The sequence below is a fragment of the Mytilus edulis genome, chromosome 2 (genome assembly GCF_963676685.1).
Source record: "Mytilus edulis chromosome 2, xbMytEdul2.2, whole genome shotgun sequence".
Lineage (NCBI taxonomy): Eukaryota > Metazoa > Mollusca > Bivalvia > Mytilida > Mytilidae > Mytilus > Mytilus edulis.
Window position 1 is genome coordinate 11,680,207 of NC_092345.1, and position 15,349 is coordinate 11,695,555.

Genomic DNA, 15,349 nt, shown 5'->3' on the forward strand with positions numbered 1-15,349 from the left:
GAATTCAAACAGACCAAGAACCAACATCATCATGCGTTTTCAAGTTGTTAATTGTCTGTCAATTTATATATACATTTATGTTTATATATGACCATCAACAATCTTTGGATGTGATCGCGATGGATAATTAGATGGCGTCTGGTCTAAATTAAAAATAGACACAAAATACTGATTTACTATTGCGAATTAGTGCATTATTTGTTTTAATTTTGTTGTATTTAATTACTTTTTTAGATTTGGGTAATACATTTTAATTGATCATAAATCAGATAGGTTAATTTGGATCATTTTGGTGAACATGAATTTGACAGCTAATCACGAAATTGCTGCTGTTTTCACATATAATTTAATACGTAACAATTATGTTAAATATAGATGTCTATTTGCTAATTTCATAGCTTCACTAGATATTTGATTAAAATTTATTACACACACGTTGTAGTACATGTAGCTAGTACGTGAATAGAATTTATAATTCTTTACTTAATGTTCATCATCTTAATTATTAAGCAATTAAATACCTTAATTTTACCTTCTTTAAACAATGGACATTTGGATTTATTTGTGTTACTTGTCTGTGATTTTAATCCAAATAAGTCATGAACGTAAGTATTTTTTTCATTGTTGAATCAATATTAACTTCTGCAAAATATTCACTTTGGTCACGTAGAATTCATACAAATTAATCTAACTTCATAAAAAATTATATATTCACATATTTTATAATATGTCATAACATTCTTAAACTTCTATTATTCATTTAAAACGTAGAAAACAAACTATACACAGCTTTTGTCTTCGGAATTAAAGCAATTTGGTATGTGAATGTCATGTTATAAAGGACAGGGGCGGATTAAGGCGGGGGCGTGGCGGGCGTGCGCGCCCCCCCCCCCCCCTAAAATTTGCAAAGCATGGGTTGTCTTCTAACTTATTTAAGTATCAGAAGAGACAATTCCATCTTTTTTAACATTGAAAGTATATAAAACAGTCAGTTTAACAGAGTCAACGTTATTATCATTTAACTGACCTACGATTTATTTAAGTTCTCTAATATATATAAATATATATATATATATATATACCTAAAAGGTAGGTGTCAGACACGGAGCTGCGTTTGATGACAAATGAAATAGAGTTTTAGCAGTTAAATTACAAACAATTGTACATTGTATTTGCGGTTTTTATAATCAATTTCTTTGATACTCGAATTTCCAAAGCATCCCTAACGGACTTACTCCCTTTCACAATTTCATCATGGCACGGGCCAAGAAAACAGTCAAGGTGAGATTTTTTCTTAATGTAGAAATACTATTTCGAGCGAAAGGTTAGTTTATAATTTGTATCTCTGTGTCTTTATATATTTCTTACTTGTAACCTGAAAAATTTTCCGAATTATGTACCGCATTATTACATGCATGGGATCCTCAGAAAAAAAAACATAGCTACGTAAATGCATCTCATTTTGATTTTATGTGGTTTGTGCCGAACACAGTATATATAAAGTCTGGCACGACCTCCGAAAATATAAAAGTAAAAACAGATATATTATGAGAGGACAATTCAAATTCACGGAGAAAAGTAGAAATTTTCGTTTGCCAAATCTAAAACAACAAGTATTGGTCAGGTGAGCTGTTTTGATCTGTCTCGTCTCACCTTGCTTCCGGTCCGCCCGTTTATCTGTCAACTCTTAACATTTCCATCGTCTTAACCAAGTTTGTCGGGGCTGGTGTTCATGATGTTATGGAGTGGTAAAATAATTCTAATGTGAACCGATTTCATTTCACATTATTGAAAGCATGTACAATCGGCTTTGACACATTGACCGGCGATGTGCAAACAAGGGTAATTTCTTTTTGTGATGTTTCTGTATTTCTGTTTGTCACAACTACCAGCACCATGTCTTTCAAGGATTAGTTGAGATATTTATTATCTGATATTGCTTTATAGATCATCTTACAAAAAGCGCTGGTGTCTTGATTGTAGATTGGTTTGCATAGGAACACAGAATCAAAAAAAAATGTTCGCACGGTCTTCAGATTCTGTTTTTAGGGCTGCAGCTTTATAACTGTAGCTTTATAAACTCATAGTATGCAATATGAATCTCTTAGTGCGTAAGTAAGGGGTGTTAGAAGATTGTTGTAATTTTTTCTAATTAGAAGGATACCTTGCCATCATAACTTGAAGTTCTACGCGGAAAAGGAACATATATATATATATATATATATATATTGTTTTACATCTGTCCGTCCATCCGGTAGTCAGTCACTAGTGATTGTATATTGTTGACAGGGTGGATTTAGGCGGTTTCTGCTAGAAACTTTAATTTCTCGCTAGATTTACCTCAGAATAGTTCGAAATACCTACATTGCACCCCTTTAGAAGAATACATGTATTTCAATAATTTTACCTCCGCTCGGCGAATATATAATTTGCCCCCCCCCCCCCCCCTAATATGAAATCCTGGATCCGCCCCTGAAGTAGTTTATGTCTGGTAATTTAACTCCATAAAGAAGCGATCTAGAAAGCTTTAAGATCACGTCGTAGCAGTTGGATGTAATTCGATTTTACTGGTCACAAGCGTACGCAAACACGTACTATATGTGAAAAACCTACTAAAAAATGAAAATATTGAAGTGACCTTATTTTCAGTTTTTGCACAATGAAACTTTCGTAGTTTTGTTGATTCCGAAACAGGTTCGAATTTCAAGATGAGTAATAGTCAAGTAGAAAATAACAAACCATTTGAAAATTGTAGTTTAACTTTACCAAATCTATCGCAAGCTTTTAAATGTGTAAATCGGAATATTTTATTATCATAACCGTTGGCAGGGCCGTAACTAGGGTTCGAATTCAGGGGAGGCAGGGGTTTGGGAGCCGCCGATTGAGCCCCCTTTGATTGGGGTAGGGCAGCCCCTTGCCGATTTTTTTCTCTCAGTCATTGGCTAAAAATTACCCCTTTCCCTTCGATTTTCTTACGTTGAGAAACATCAGTATTGCTTGAACCTGGAAGAAACTTTTATGCAAAAACAAGCTGAGATTGCTGTTCGGGGTGAGCCAAGGCTAGCTCCGTCTTGAAGGATGTACTTTGACCTATAATTGTTAACATTGAATACATTGTGATCGTGGATGTTTTTCTCAAATGATATGGCTAAAATTACCCGTTTTCCTTCGATTTCCTTACTTTAAGAAAGATTAGTTTTGCTGGATCCTTGGAGCAAGTTTCATGCAAACAATTATTATTTTTCTGAGTTTTCTGTATTTAAAGATATTTTTTTTAGAAACTGGTAAGTTTAAAAAACATATAAAGCAAGATTATAAAACGCAAGATATTTTTTTTTATCGAGGATCTTGAATTTCAATATTGTTGAAAGCTGAACAGACATGTATATAACTACAACCAGGGACTTTCTATACTATTCTAGTATACACTTAGTATAGAAAGTCCTGCTACAACGAATGGGAGTGTTAACCTACTAAGGCATTGACCATAATGTTCTTGTATGATCGGGAAACTTAAAAAAAAACATCCAACAGCTGATTCAGCCGGTAATTAATTTCCAATATCTTAAAAGATTCACAATACAAAAGGAACTTCATCTGCTTAAATAATTGAGCCCCCAAATAAATGTCAAAAGTTAAGTTTTTATTCAAAATTATCGAAATCAAAGTTTCATACGAATACTGATCGACCCTACAATACTGAATAACAGACGGAAGGCCACACGAAAAACAAAAATAAAACAAATATTGAAACGGTTTACTTTCGATCAAAAATCTGAAAAATGACGTATCATGATAACACTGTTAAATCTGTTAACTTGTGTTGTTTATAATATAAATTCAAGTTCTTCGTGTACATATTGTCAATATTTTATTTTTTTACTTCAAAAACAAATTTTGGTGTAGAAAATTCAGGGGAGGCAGTTGCCTCCCCTGCCTCATAGGTAGTTACGGCCATGGTTGGACAACTGGTTATCAGATATTAAACTTATTTCATTTACACATTGACTTGAAAGATTATTACCGCCGTACTTTGATCTAAAAAATGATTCACGTTTTACCAATTGTGACTTGAATGTATAGTTTTTTCATTGGCACTCACACCACATCTTCTTCATAGACAACTTATCAATTAAACGAGTTATGTAAAACGGTTCCTATTTATACATCCGTTTACATTTCGCGTATGAAAATGAAAATATATGAATAATCAAAATCGTGAGGAAGCACAAATCATCTTAAACATAGCGTGACAATAATATTTCAAGCCCCCATTTTGAATTTTATAAAAAATATAAATTAAACAAATTAAGTCGTCTCGCAGGCCTCCAGATTTTTTTTGAAAATTTAGTGTTGACCCCAAGAACCGGTTTGGGCACAATATAAGAATTGCAAGTTTATTTACAATTAACACAGTGTGTATGTGTTAAGTATGTTTAAATGAACATATGTTCCAATAGTTTAGGATTTTATTTATTATAGGTTGAAAAATACAGGCAAAGTTTAGATGTTTATGAAGTGTCCTATATTTTGACTTTAGTGGAACCTTAAAATATAAAAAGTCTATGCCGTTGCCACAGCCGGATTTGCATTACTTGTATAGCATACTGCGATATCAATTCTTTCTCAAAATGCTGTTTTATAGCAATATTATTCCGAAAACTTCAAACAGTATAAATAAAGGCAACAGAAGAATACTGCTGTTCCAAAGTCATAAAACAAATCCGGGTTATTAACTAAAACCGAGGAAAACACATCAGCTAAAAGAGGAAAACAACGAGACAACAGAAACACTGAAGTGCAACTAAAACCAAATGAAAATACAAAACACATAGAAACGAATTTTAAGATAACAACTGCAATTTTTCTGATTTGGTATTAGTCATTTTAAGAAAAAGAAATGTTAAATATAACACTAAAATGACAACATTATATGACAAGAATACAGTACACATAAACGCAAAAATTCAGGACAAATAAACAATACAATAGTACATTTCGACATGATAACCACAAACTAAAACAAACACGTAAAACAACTTAGGACAGCACGCAAAAACAGCGCAACAGAACCACAAACTGTCTGTCACAGGACCTGAACATAAGTCGCGCGATAGTACCTGATTTTTTTTTAATAAGAAGAATTTTTGTTTTTTTGTTAGAAATGTTCGTTGACAAACATGCTGGTTGTGGTTGCCTTTAAAAATAAGTCAATAATATTTATAAGATAAGGGGATGTGGTATGATAACCAATAGAGTCCATATGAAGCGGATTAATGATACTGATACTATAAGTCACAGACATCAAACTGAATACAAGTCCTGTTTAAAGAGAGCTAATGGGGAACGGACTTTTTCCCAAGTAACCATTACGATGATACAGGAGATAATCAAAGTGTAAGGCGGGTTATTCTTAAGTGTGTATAAAAAGATTTTCTCACAAGGTTAGATTAGTTCAAATAAGTCTTTGTTAACATAAAACGTGTATGTAAAATATCGTTTGAATTTTCTTGTAAATGACAGTTGTCATTTAACCATACGTCGCCTGTCAAAGACACAGCAAAAGTATAAAAGAAAGTCAAAACATGTTCGCCTGTTTTATGTATCGAATTCAAATTGTAATCGCTTGATTTATTCTAACTTTTTAATGTCAAAATGTTATGACAGGTAGAAAATATGAACTGGTTTTTCATATGTCAAAAGTATTAAAATGAACTACATTACATTACATCTCATATCTAATGTGAATTGGTAAATAGCTATTTGATGTTAATTCTTGAAGAAGACGGCATATTATTTTTTTAAACTAGCAAGTTGTCATACAGTTGAAAGTTGCCATTATGTAAATCTGTACACACGAGCAAGTTGTCGTACCATAGACGTGAAAGGCTTTTATCGATATCATTTAGAGACATATTTTTGGAAGTAATATTCAGTAAATATGAAATATGAAATAAAAAAGAATGAAAAACAGTTGAATATCTGACCAGCGATACGTCGGAGTGCGATCGATAGTTTTGACGTATTCCACAAAACCTTGTTTTGTATGCTACTTGTTGAAATGAAAAAGTAAAGCTCTATCTATAAAAAATTGTTGAATGACCGTTCACATAATCAGAACAGTAAAAATTGTTTAGAAAGGGTTCCTTACCTTGTTTATTTTTTTTTCTCCTTTCTCTCCGCTATCCAAATTCAGGTGGCAATGATACACTGGTTTTGAATCTTGGATAGTTGGTGTAACAGAAAAACATAAGAATAAAATAAAATTATTTGGAAAGGGCCTACCTTATCCGATTGAAGCAAAGTACAAAACAAAAAAAAACACTCCTGAAAATTAAAGATAAACAGTACAGATCTGAGACTAATCACAGTTACTGAACGCTAGGTTCAAGCCGAAAACAACTTATAAATCATGTATCTAAGACTTAAATATCGATCAGTAGGTACAGATCCAACATCCAGTGAATTCAATGTAATTCGCCATGAACATTTACAGGAAAATATGACCTTGTGCATTGCCAAAATTGCATGAATGAATATGAATGAATATTATCCCGTTTAGAATATAATATAGTAACTATATCTCTTAAAATGTCAATTTGAGAAATAAAAATGACAATCAGATAACGCCACATTGTATCAAACACTTTTAAAAGTTTCAGAATTTTCGACATCCTTCAATGAGACGAATTAGCTTACTGTCTCCTTTTATAATAACACAATTGGTGCATTTTGTACGACGTAATTAGTTGATAACTATTAGCGTATATTTTATCTTCTAATATTAAAAGGTTCGGGAAATTTACTTGAAGTCAGTATCCAAGTTCTGGTATGCAAACCAAATATCTATAGAAGAATGAATTTGATAAAGGTTTTAAGGAATATGTAGTAACAAATTGTAATATATAAACAACGTAAGATTGTGCAAGAGACCTTCCCCGTCCAAAAAAGGAAAGTTCACAATAGGGAACGAAAAAACGTCCGTTTTGTCGTAAATTAAAGTGTAGAGTTTATCATGTGAAACACTGGAAATATCTTAATCTAAGAAGCACTTTAATTACCTTATTTTTGATTAATTTAAAGTAAGTTCATTCGGGTTGATTTCTGCAGTATATTTAGACAATTCTTGATTTTGTAATGAAAAAAATATCATAAAGATAGCGATACGTGTTTTTGAATTTAACAATTAATTTATATCAATACACCTCCAATAAGTATAGCTATAATATTTAGCTTTCTCGTTAGAATAATTTGTTAACAATTTCCTTCCGTAAGAACAGTTCGTCAATGACTTGTTACGTGACCTAAAGCAAAACAGATTTAGGTCAAGAACACTGAGCATTTTTTTTTCTCGTTAATTTCAGTATCCTTAGATACGCTCGTGCAGTACAAAAAAAATCTCCTCGAAAAGGATTTTTATTGACATTACTGCAAAACCCCTTTATAATTTTGGAAATTGTGAAATTCATCGTTTTTTTCACGAATCACGCACATTCATCATGGCCTTTTGTGATCAAATGGGGAATAATGTTGCTGATGAAAATACACATTTTCAGTTAAAGGAAGTCTTTTCTAATATTTTTGGTACATTTGTTTTTGTTGTTATTATTGTACATAAAATTAATGTAGTTGGTAAGTGTCCTACGTACAATTCTAATCGGTATTATGAAAAGTAAAATCACAAAAATACTGAACTCCGAGGAAAATTCAAAAAAGAAAAGTCCCTAATCAAAATCAAAAGCTCAAACACATTTAATGAACGGATAACAACTGTCATATTCCTGACTTCGTTCACGCATTTTTTTATGTAGAAAATGGTGTATTGAACCTGGTTTTATAGCTAGCTAAACCTCTCAGTTGTATGAAAGTCGCAGACACATTAGGTAAATATGTCAAAAATAGGGGTACCGTAGTCAACATTATGTTATAATAGTAATAACAACAAACAAATGTAACAAAGAAGCTAACTAGAGGCTCTAAAGAGCCTGTGTCGCTCACCTTGGTCTATGTGAATATTAAACAAAGGACACAGATGGATTTATGACAAAATTGTGTTTTGGTGATGGATCTTACTTTACTAAACATTCTTGCTGCTTACAATTATCGCTCTCTACGATGAACTTGGCCTAGTAGTTACAGTGGAGAAAGTTAGTAAAAATTAACAATTTTTTTGAAAATTGTTAAAAATTGACTATAAAGAGCAATAACTCCTTAGGGGGTCAATTGATCATTTTGGTAATGTTGACTTATTTTTAGGTCTTACTTTACTGTACATTATTGCTGTTTACAGTTTATCTCTTTCTATAAAAATATTCAAGATAATAACCAAAAAGATAAAACTTCCTTAAAATTACCAATACAGGGGCAGCAACCTAGTAACGAGTGTCCGATTGATCTGAAAATTTCAGGGCAGATAGATCTTGACCTAATAAACAATTTTACCCAACATCAGATTTGCTCTAAATGCTTTGTATTTTTGCGATATAAGCCAAAAGCAGCATTTTACTCCTATGTTCTATTTTTAGCCAGGGTGGCCATCTTGGTTGGTTGGCCGGGTCACCGGACACATTTTTCAAACTAAATACCCCAATAATGATTGTGACCAAGATTGGTTTAATTTAACCCAGTAGTTTCAGAGGAGAAGATTTTTGTAAAAGCTTACTAAGATTAACGAAAAATCTAAGATTAACGTTAAAAATTCACTATAAAGGGCAATAACTCCTTAAGGGATCAACTGACCATTTTGGTCATGTCGACTTTTTTGTAAATCTTATTTTGCTGAACAGTTTATCTCTATCTATAATAATATTCAAGATAATAACCAAAAACAGAAAAAAAAATCCTTAGAATTACCAATTCAGGGGCAGCAACCTAACAACGGGTTGTCGGATTCATCTGAAAATTTCAGGTCTGATAGATCTTGACCTGATTAATAATTTAATCTTGTCAGATTTGCTCTAAATGCTTTTTGAGATATATGCCAAAAACTGCATTTTACCCCTATGTTCTATTTTTAGCCATGGCAGCCATCTTGGTTGGTTGGCCGCGTCACCGGACACATTTTGTTTAACTTGATACATCAATGATGATTGTGACTAAGTTTGGTTAATTTGTGCCAGCAGTTTCAGAGGAGAAGATTTTGTAAAAGTTAACGACGACGGACGACGACAGTCGACGACGGATGATTGCGGACGACGACAGACGACGGACGACGGACGCAAAGTAATGAGAAAAGATGAGAAAAGCTAAAAATGCATACATCAAATTTAACAACCTCGTTTTGCTTTGTTGTTATATGATTTTATTTATATATGTAAATCCATTTGTAAAGGATGGAAAGATTTTAAGTACTGTGACCGAATCCTTAAAAGTGGAACGAAAGATACCAAAAGGACAGTCAAACTCATTAATCGAAAATAAACTGACAACGCCTGGCTAAAAATGAAAAAGACAAACAGACTAACAATAGAACACATGCCACAACATAGAAAACTAAAGAATAAGCAAACCGAACCCCAAAAATTAGGGGTTATCTAAGGTGCTCCGGAAGGGTAAGCAGATCCTTACAGAAACATGGTTAGCTTAACATTAACTTTGACGTAGAATCGCGCGTTGTAGGTCACACAGGTAGAAATAAGATAATTGTATCGATCAATATATGACGGGAGGCATTAGTACAGAGTCACGGCAAATAGAAATAAGGAAAAAAAGCAGTAAAGTAAAAAAGGAATACATCAAATTTGATAACCTCAGTTTGCTTTTTTTATTATACGATTTTATTTATACATTTGTATATGTTAAATCCAAACCATTTAGAATAGCAAGATTTTAAGTACTAGGACCAACTGGCATAGCCACATATGAGAATGTGTTTTTTCTTCTATTTTAGTTCCAGCACGCAATAATACTAGACGTGCAACGAGAAGGCCATTTGTAGAGCGCAAACCTGGAAATTTAGAAAAAATTCTGAAGTCTCAAAACGAACTGAGCAAAAGACAGATTCGACCACGTGTACGCACTGCAAGGAAACTTAGAATCAGAAACGGTATCAAAAATGCGAACAGAATGTTAATAGATGATATCAATGAAATAAAAAGTAAAAAGAAAGAATTATTTCCTGTATCAAACGGAAAAGTGCTTTTAAATGGTGCTAATAATAAAAATATGGAAATGTTCCATCGAGTATCTGAATCAAGCAAATCAAATGGGTTGGTATCTTCTACTGTTGTAAACGAAGCAGTTCAGACTGTGTCAGACAGAGGGAATTCCGTAAGCAATGCAGTAATAATTGTACCAAAGATAGAGAGTATCGTAAATAATTCAGTAAACACTCTTCCTGTTTCGTTAAAAGGTAGTTCCAATGCAATATCAAAGAGAAAAAGTTCTGTAAACAGAGCAGTAAATCATATTACAACTAGAGGTACACCCATAAACAATGCAGTAAACTATGAATCAAAGACGGGAAATTCCGTAAACAGAACAGTAGATACTGTAACAATTAGGCGTAGTCGTGTAAACAATGAAGTCAAAACTCCATCAACGACGAGAAATTCCGTAAACAGAGCAGTAAATACCGTAACAGTTAGAGGTAGTCCCGTAAACAATGTGATCAAAACTCCATCAAGGACGGGAAATTCCGTAAGCAGAGCAGTAAATACTGTAACAGTTAGGGGTAGTCCCGTAAACAATGACGTCAAAACTGCATCAAGGACGGGAAATTCCGTAAACAAAGCAGTAAATACTGTAACAGTTAGAGGTAGTCCCGTAAACAATGAGGTCAAAACTTCATCAAGGACGGGAAATTCCGTAAACAGAGCAGTAAATACTGTAACAGTAAGGCGTAGTCGTGTAAACAATGCAGTAAAAACTCCATCAACGACCAGAAATTCTGTAAACAGAGCAGTAAATACTGCAACAGTAAGGGGTAGTCCCGTAAACAATGCAGTCAAAACTCCATCAACGTCGAGAAATTCCGTAAACAGAGAAGTAAAAACTGTAATAGTTAGTGGTAGTCCAGTAAACAATGAGGTCAAAACTCCATCAAGGACGGGAAATTCCGTAAACAGAGCAGTAAATACTGTAACAGTTAGGCGTAGTCGTGTAAACAATGAAGTCAAAACTCCATCAAAGACGGGAAGTTCCATAAACAGAGCAGAAAACACTGTAACAGTTAGGGGTAGTCCCGTAAACAATGAAGTCAAAACTGTATCAAAGACGGGAAATTCCATAAACAGAGCAGTAAATACCGTAACAATTAGGGGTAGTCCCGTAAACAATGAGGTCAAAACTCCATCAAGGACGGGAAATTCCGTAAACAGAGCAGTAAATACTGTAATAATAAGGCGTAGTGGTGGAAACAATGCAGTCAAAACTCCATCAACGACGAGAAATTCCGTAAACAGAGAAGTAAAAACTGTAATGGTTAGTGGTAGTCCCGTAAACAATGAGGTCAAAACTTTATCAAGGACGGGAAATTCCGTAAACAGAGCAGTAAATACTGTAACTAGAAGGCGTAATCCTGTAAACAATGAAGTCAAAACTGCATCAAAGACGGGAAATTCCGTAAACAGAGCAGTAAATACTCTTACAGTAAGGCGTAGTCGTGTAAACAATGCAGTCAAAACTCCATCAACGACGAGAAATTCCGTAAACAGAGCAGTAAAAACTGTAATAGTTAGTGGTAGTCCCGTAAACAATGAGGTCAAAACTTCATCAAGGACGGGAAATTCTGTAAACAGAGCAGTAAATACTGTAACTGTAAGGCGTAGTCGTGTAAACAATGAAGTCAAAACTGCATCAAAGACGGGAAATTCCATAAACAGAGCAGTAAATACTGTAACGGTAAGGCGTAGTCGTGTAAACAATGCAGTCAAAACTCCATCAAAGACGGGAAATTCCATAAACAGAGCAGTGAATAGTGTAACAATTAGGGGTAGTCCCGTAAAGAATGAGGTCAAAACTGCATCAAAGACGGCAAATTCCGTAAACAGAGCAGTAAATAGTGTAACAATTAGGGGTAGTCCCGTAAAGAATGAGGTCAAAACTGCATCAAATACTGGAAATTCCGTAAATAGAGCAGTGAATACTATAACAGTTAGTGGGATTCATGTAAACAATGCAGTTAACACTGCACCAAAGACGGGAAGTTCCGTAAACAGAGCAGTAAATACTTTAACAGTAAGGGGTAGTCCCACAAACAATGAAGTAAAGATTGTTCCAAACAGAGGTAGAACCGTCAACAAGGTTATAAACATTGTATCAGAGAAGGGAACTTCCATTAACCGTGCAGCAAACCCTGTTAAAGTAAAAAGTAGTCCTGTTGAAAATGCAGTACTAACTGCATCAAAGACGAGAAATTCTGTACTCAGTGCAGTTAAAACTGCAACCTCTAGTAGTCCCGGAAACAATGCAGTAAAGATTGTACCAAACAGAGGTAATGATGTAAACAAGGCAATATATATTTTATCAAAGATGGTTAATACCGTTAAAAGTGCAGCAAATCATATTACAACTAGAGCTAGTCCAGTAAACAATGCATTAAAGATTGTACCAAATGGAGGTAGTCCTATAAACAATGCAGTAAACATTGTACCAAACGCCGGGAGTTCTATAAACAATGAATTACAGATTGTACAAAATGGACGGAGTTCCGTAAACATTGAAAATAATAATAACAATAATGATAATACGGCAGTATTTGATAAGTTGTCTGAATCGCAAATCCCAGATGTTTCTAAATCTTTTTCGAATACTGCCACAGTGGTAAAGATAGAATCACCACGAGAAAGCCCTTCAACGAATAATGATAATCAAATTACAAAATCTGACGCAAATGAAGAGAATGATTTTGGTATTGACTTGACTGATCAATTGAAAAATAGAGTTGAATTTTTAGGTGAAAGTACAAATGAAAGAACAAGTAATAATGCTGTGCTGACGGGTGCAGAGAGTGGTAATGATAGAACTGATCAAATGGAAAATAGAGTTGAGTTTTTAGGTGAAAGTGCAAATGAGAGAACAAGTGGAAATACTATGCTGACGGGTACAGATAGTGGTAATGATAGAACTGATCAAATGGAAAATAGAGTTGAATTTTTAGGTGAAAGTGCAAATGAAAGAACAAGTGAAAATAATGTGCAAAAGGACACAGACGGTGATACCGATAAAACTGATCGAATGGAAAATAGAGTTGAATTTGTAAGTGAAAGTGCAATTGCAAGAACAAGTAAAAATACTATGCAGAAGAGTACAGATGGTGATACCGATAGAACTGATCAAATGGAAAATAGAGTTGAATTTTTAGGTGAAACTGCAAATGCAAGAACCAGTGGGAATAGTGAGCAGAAAGATACAGATGATGAACAGGACAATACGGAAGAGGCAGATTTTAGCCCTAATACATCGATACTCCATCGGCGAAGAATGACAGCCAGACCAAATAATCACGAGGACGACGATTCTGATGTGAGGCAATTAAGACCTAACATACTAAGGAAAGCGGCATTGAAATCGAAACGCCGCCCCCAGTTCAATAGTGCAACTAACCCAAATAATCCTACAGCTACACAGTTAAGCGCAACTGAAGCAAATAATCCTACAGCTACACAGTTAAGTGCAACTAAACCAAATAATCCCAATGTTTCACCATTGAACGCAATTAAAACACCACTTCAATGGAAAAAGTGGTCCGATTTTGATTCAGACAGTAGCGACTGGGAAAGTTCAGACAAGGATGATTGGGAAAGTGATAAAGATTTAACATCTCAACAAAACAGGATATCGAAAAGTAATGTCATATTGTCAAAGTTGAAATTCCCTAACCGTATACCATATCAAACAAAAACGAATAATACAAAGCACAACAAACAACAGGTGAAATCCTTTACGAAAGGGGTAGACTACTCTGATGAATCTTCTTATGAAGACAGTGCAGATTGTGATTCGTCAGATGGTATAGGATGCGGTTATAGTTCTGAAACCTATGATACCTCAGACTCTGCTTCCTCTGAAAACATTCGTAGTTCACAACCAGTGCGTAAAGTAGTACTTAAACAAAATACAATTAAAACAATTAACAAGGAACCAGAAGATTATGCCACTTATGAATATACTGATAATAATGATTATACATGGGACAGTAGGGAGTACTACGATTATGATTCATCGGATGGTCATAATTCTAAAGGCATCAAAGATGTCAGAGTAATGCATAAAAAGCAAACAGATATAGATGTTTTAAAACATGTGAATGCTTATGAAGACAGCAGTGACGATTTTTACGAGAATGTGAGTTACGACAACAGTTATAGCGATGGATCTTATAGTGCTGAATATCATGAGTATTATTCAGATTCAAGTAACTGGGAATATTATGATGACTGATGATTTATTCTAGGAAAAGTTATTTTTAGAAAAGTGAAATCATTAGAATTTTGACACGCAAAATTAAAGCTTCTACTGTTTTAAGATCAAGGGAACTGTAAATGGATTATACAACTTATTCTGCTATAATTTTGCATACAACCTTGGCTCGTTAAACTGTAACTGAAAATCGAAAAAAATGCATTTATCAACAATATATAGTTTTTAAGAAAAATCTTTGAGGTAGAAATCAGAGATTAATGATTTTAAGACAAATTTAAGAAGGATTTTTGCCGATTGTGCTTTCATTACAACTGTTCACATATTCTGAAAAATCAATCAGTAAAATTTCAGAATTACATTATGTTTTTTCGATTTTCAGCTATAGATCACACGAGCCAAGATTGTATGCAAAATTTAAGCAAAATCTGTGACATAGTCCATTTACTTTTCATTGACCTTTTAAAGACTGTCGTTTTGATATAGAGTGTCAATAGAGAAAAGGTATACTAAACTGCAAAGTGTCGTGAAGACGTCGCAAGTTTTAAACTAGTGTTTTATACATTATGATTTTTCTGGTTTTCGGCATTAAAACATATTTCAAGTAAAAGTGTAAAGTATTTCTCAATCAGTTGAGGTTAAAATAATAATTCAGAAACGTGCTTCATTGACTACGGTTAAACTCGATAGCTTACGATGTTTTTCACCAAACTACTGCACTCTTTTTTTTGACTTGACAACTTACACTAAGTTTTCTCCATAAATAACTATGAAAAGCCTAGAATGAGAAAAAAATCGACTTGAGGATTCATTGACTAGAAATATTATGATACAAAACCGTTGATGTACTTGATGCACATAACATTATAAGATAGCTGACAAACAAACACATAATTAATTACATTGCATTTAACATTAATAGCGTGTAATTAAGGTAAAGTAATTAACACTGTCACTGGAGAGACACAAACGAATTTTTTTTAACTAG

General features: G+C 33.8%; 1 protein-coding gene across 1 annotated transcript; it reads left to right on the forward strand.

The window, feature by feature from the left end:
- Window positions 1-458: 458 nt before the first annotated feature.
- On the forward strand, window positions 459-14,971 carry LOC139511452 (serine-rich adhesin for platelets-like). The gene is made up of 2 exons (XM_071298208.1): window positions 459-605; window positions 9,890-14,971. The coding sequence occupies exons 1-2, from the start codon at window positions 545-547 to the stop codon at window positions 14,380-14,382; spliced, it is 4,554 nt and encodes a 1,517-aa protein (XP_071154309.1). The 5' UTR covers window positions 459-544; the 3' UTR covers window positions 14,383-14,971.
- Window positions 14,972-15,349: the final 378 nt, after the last annotated feature.

What these genes read in the sequence shown, in the direction of transcription:
- LOC139511452 (XM_071298208.1), top strand. Translation starts at nt 545, where the DNA reads ATGGACATTTGGATTTATTTGTGTTACTTGTCTGTGATTTTAATCCAA. An exon ending in AATCCAAATAAGTCATGAAC is followed by an intron (nt 606 to 9,889) that starts GTAAGTATTTTT and finishes CTTCTATTTTAG; the next exon opens with TTCCAGCACGCAATAATACT.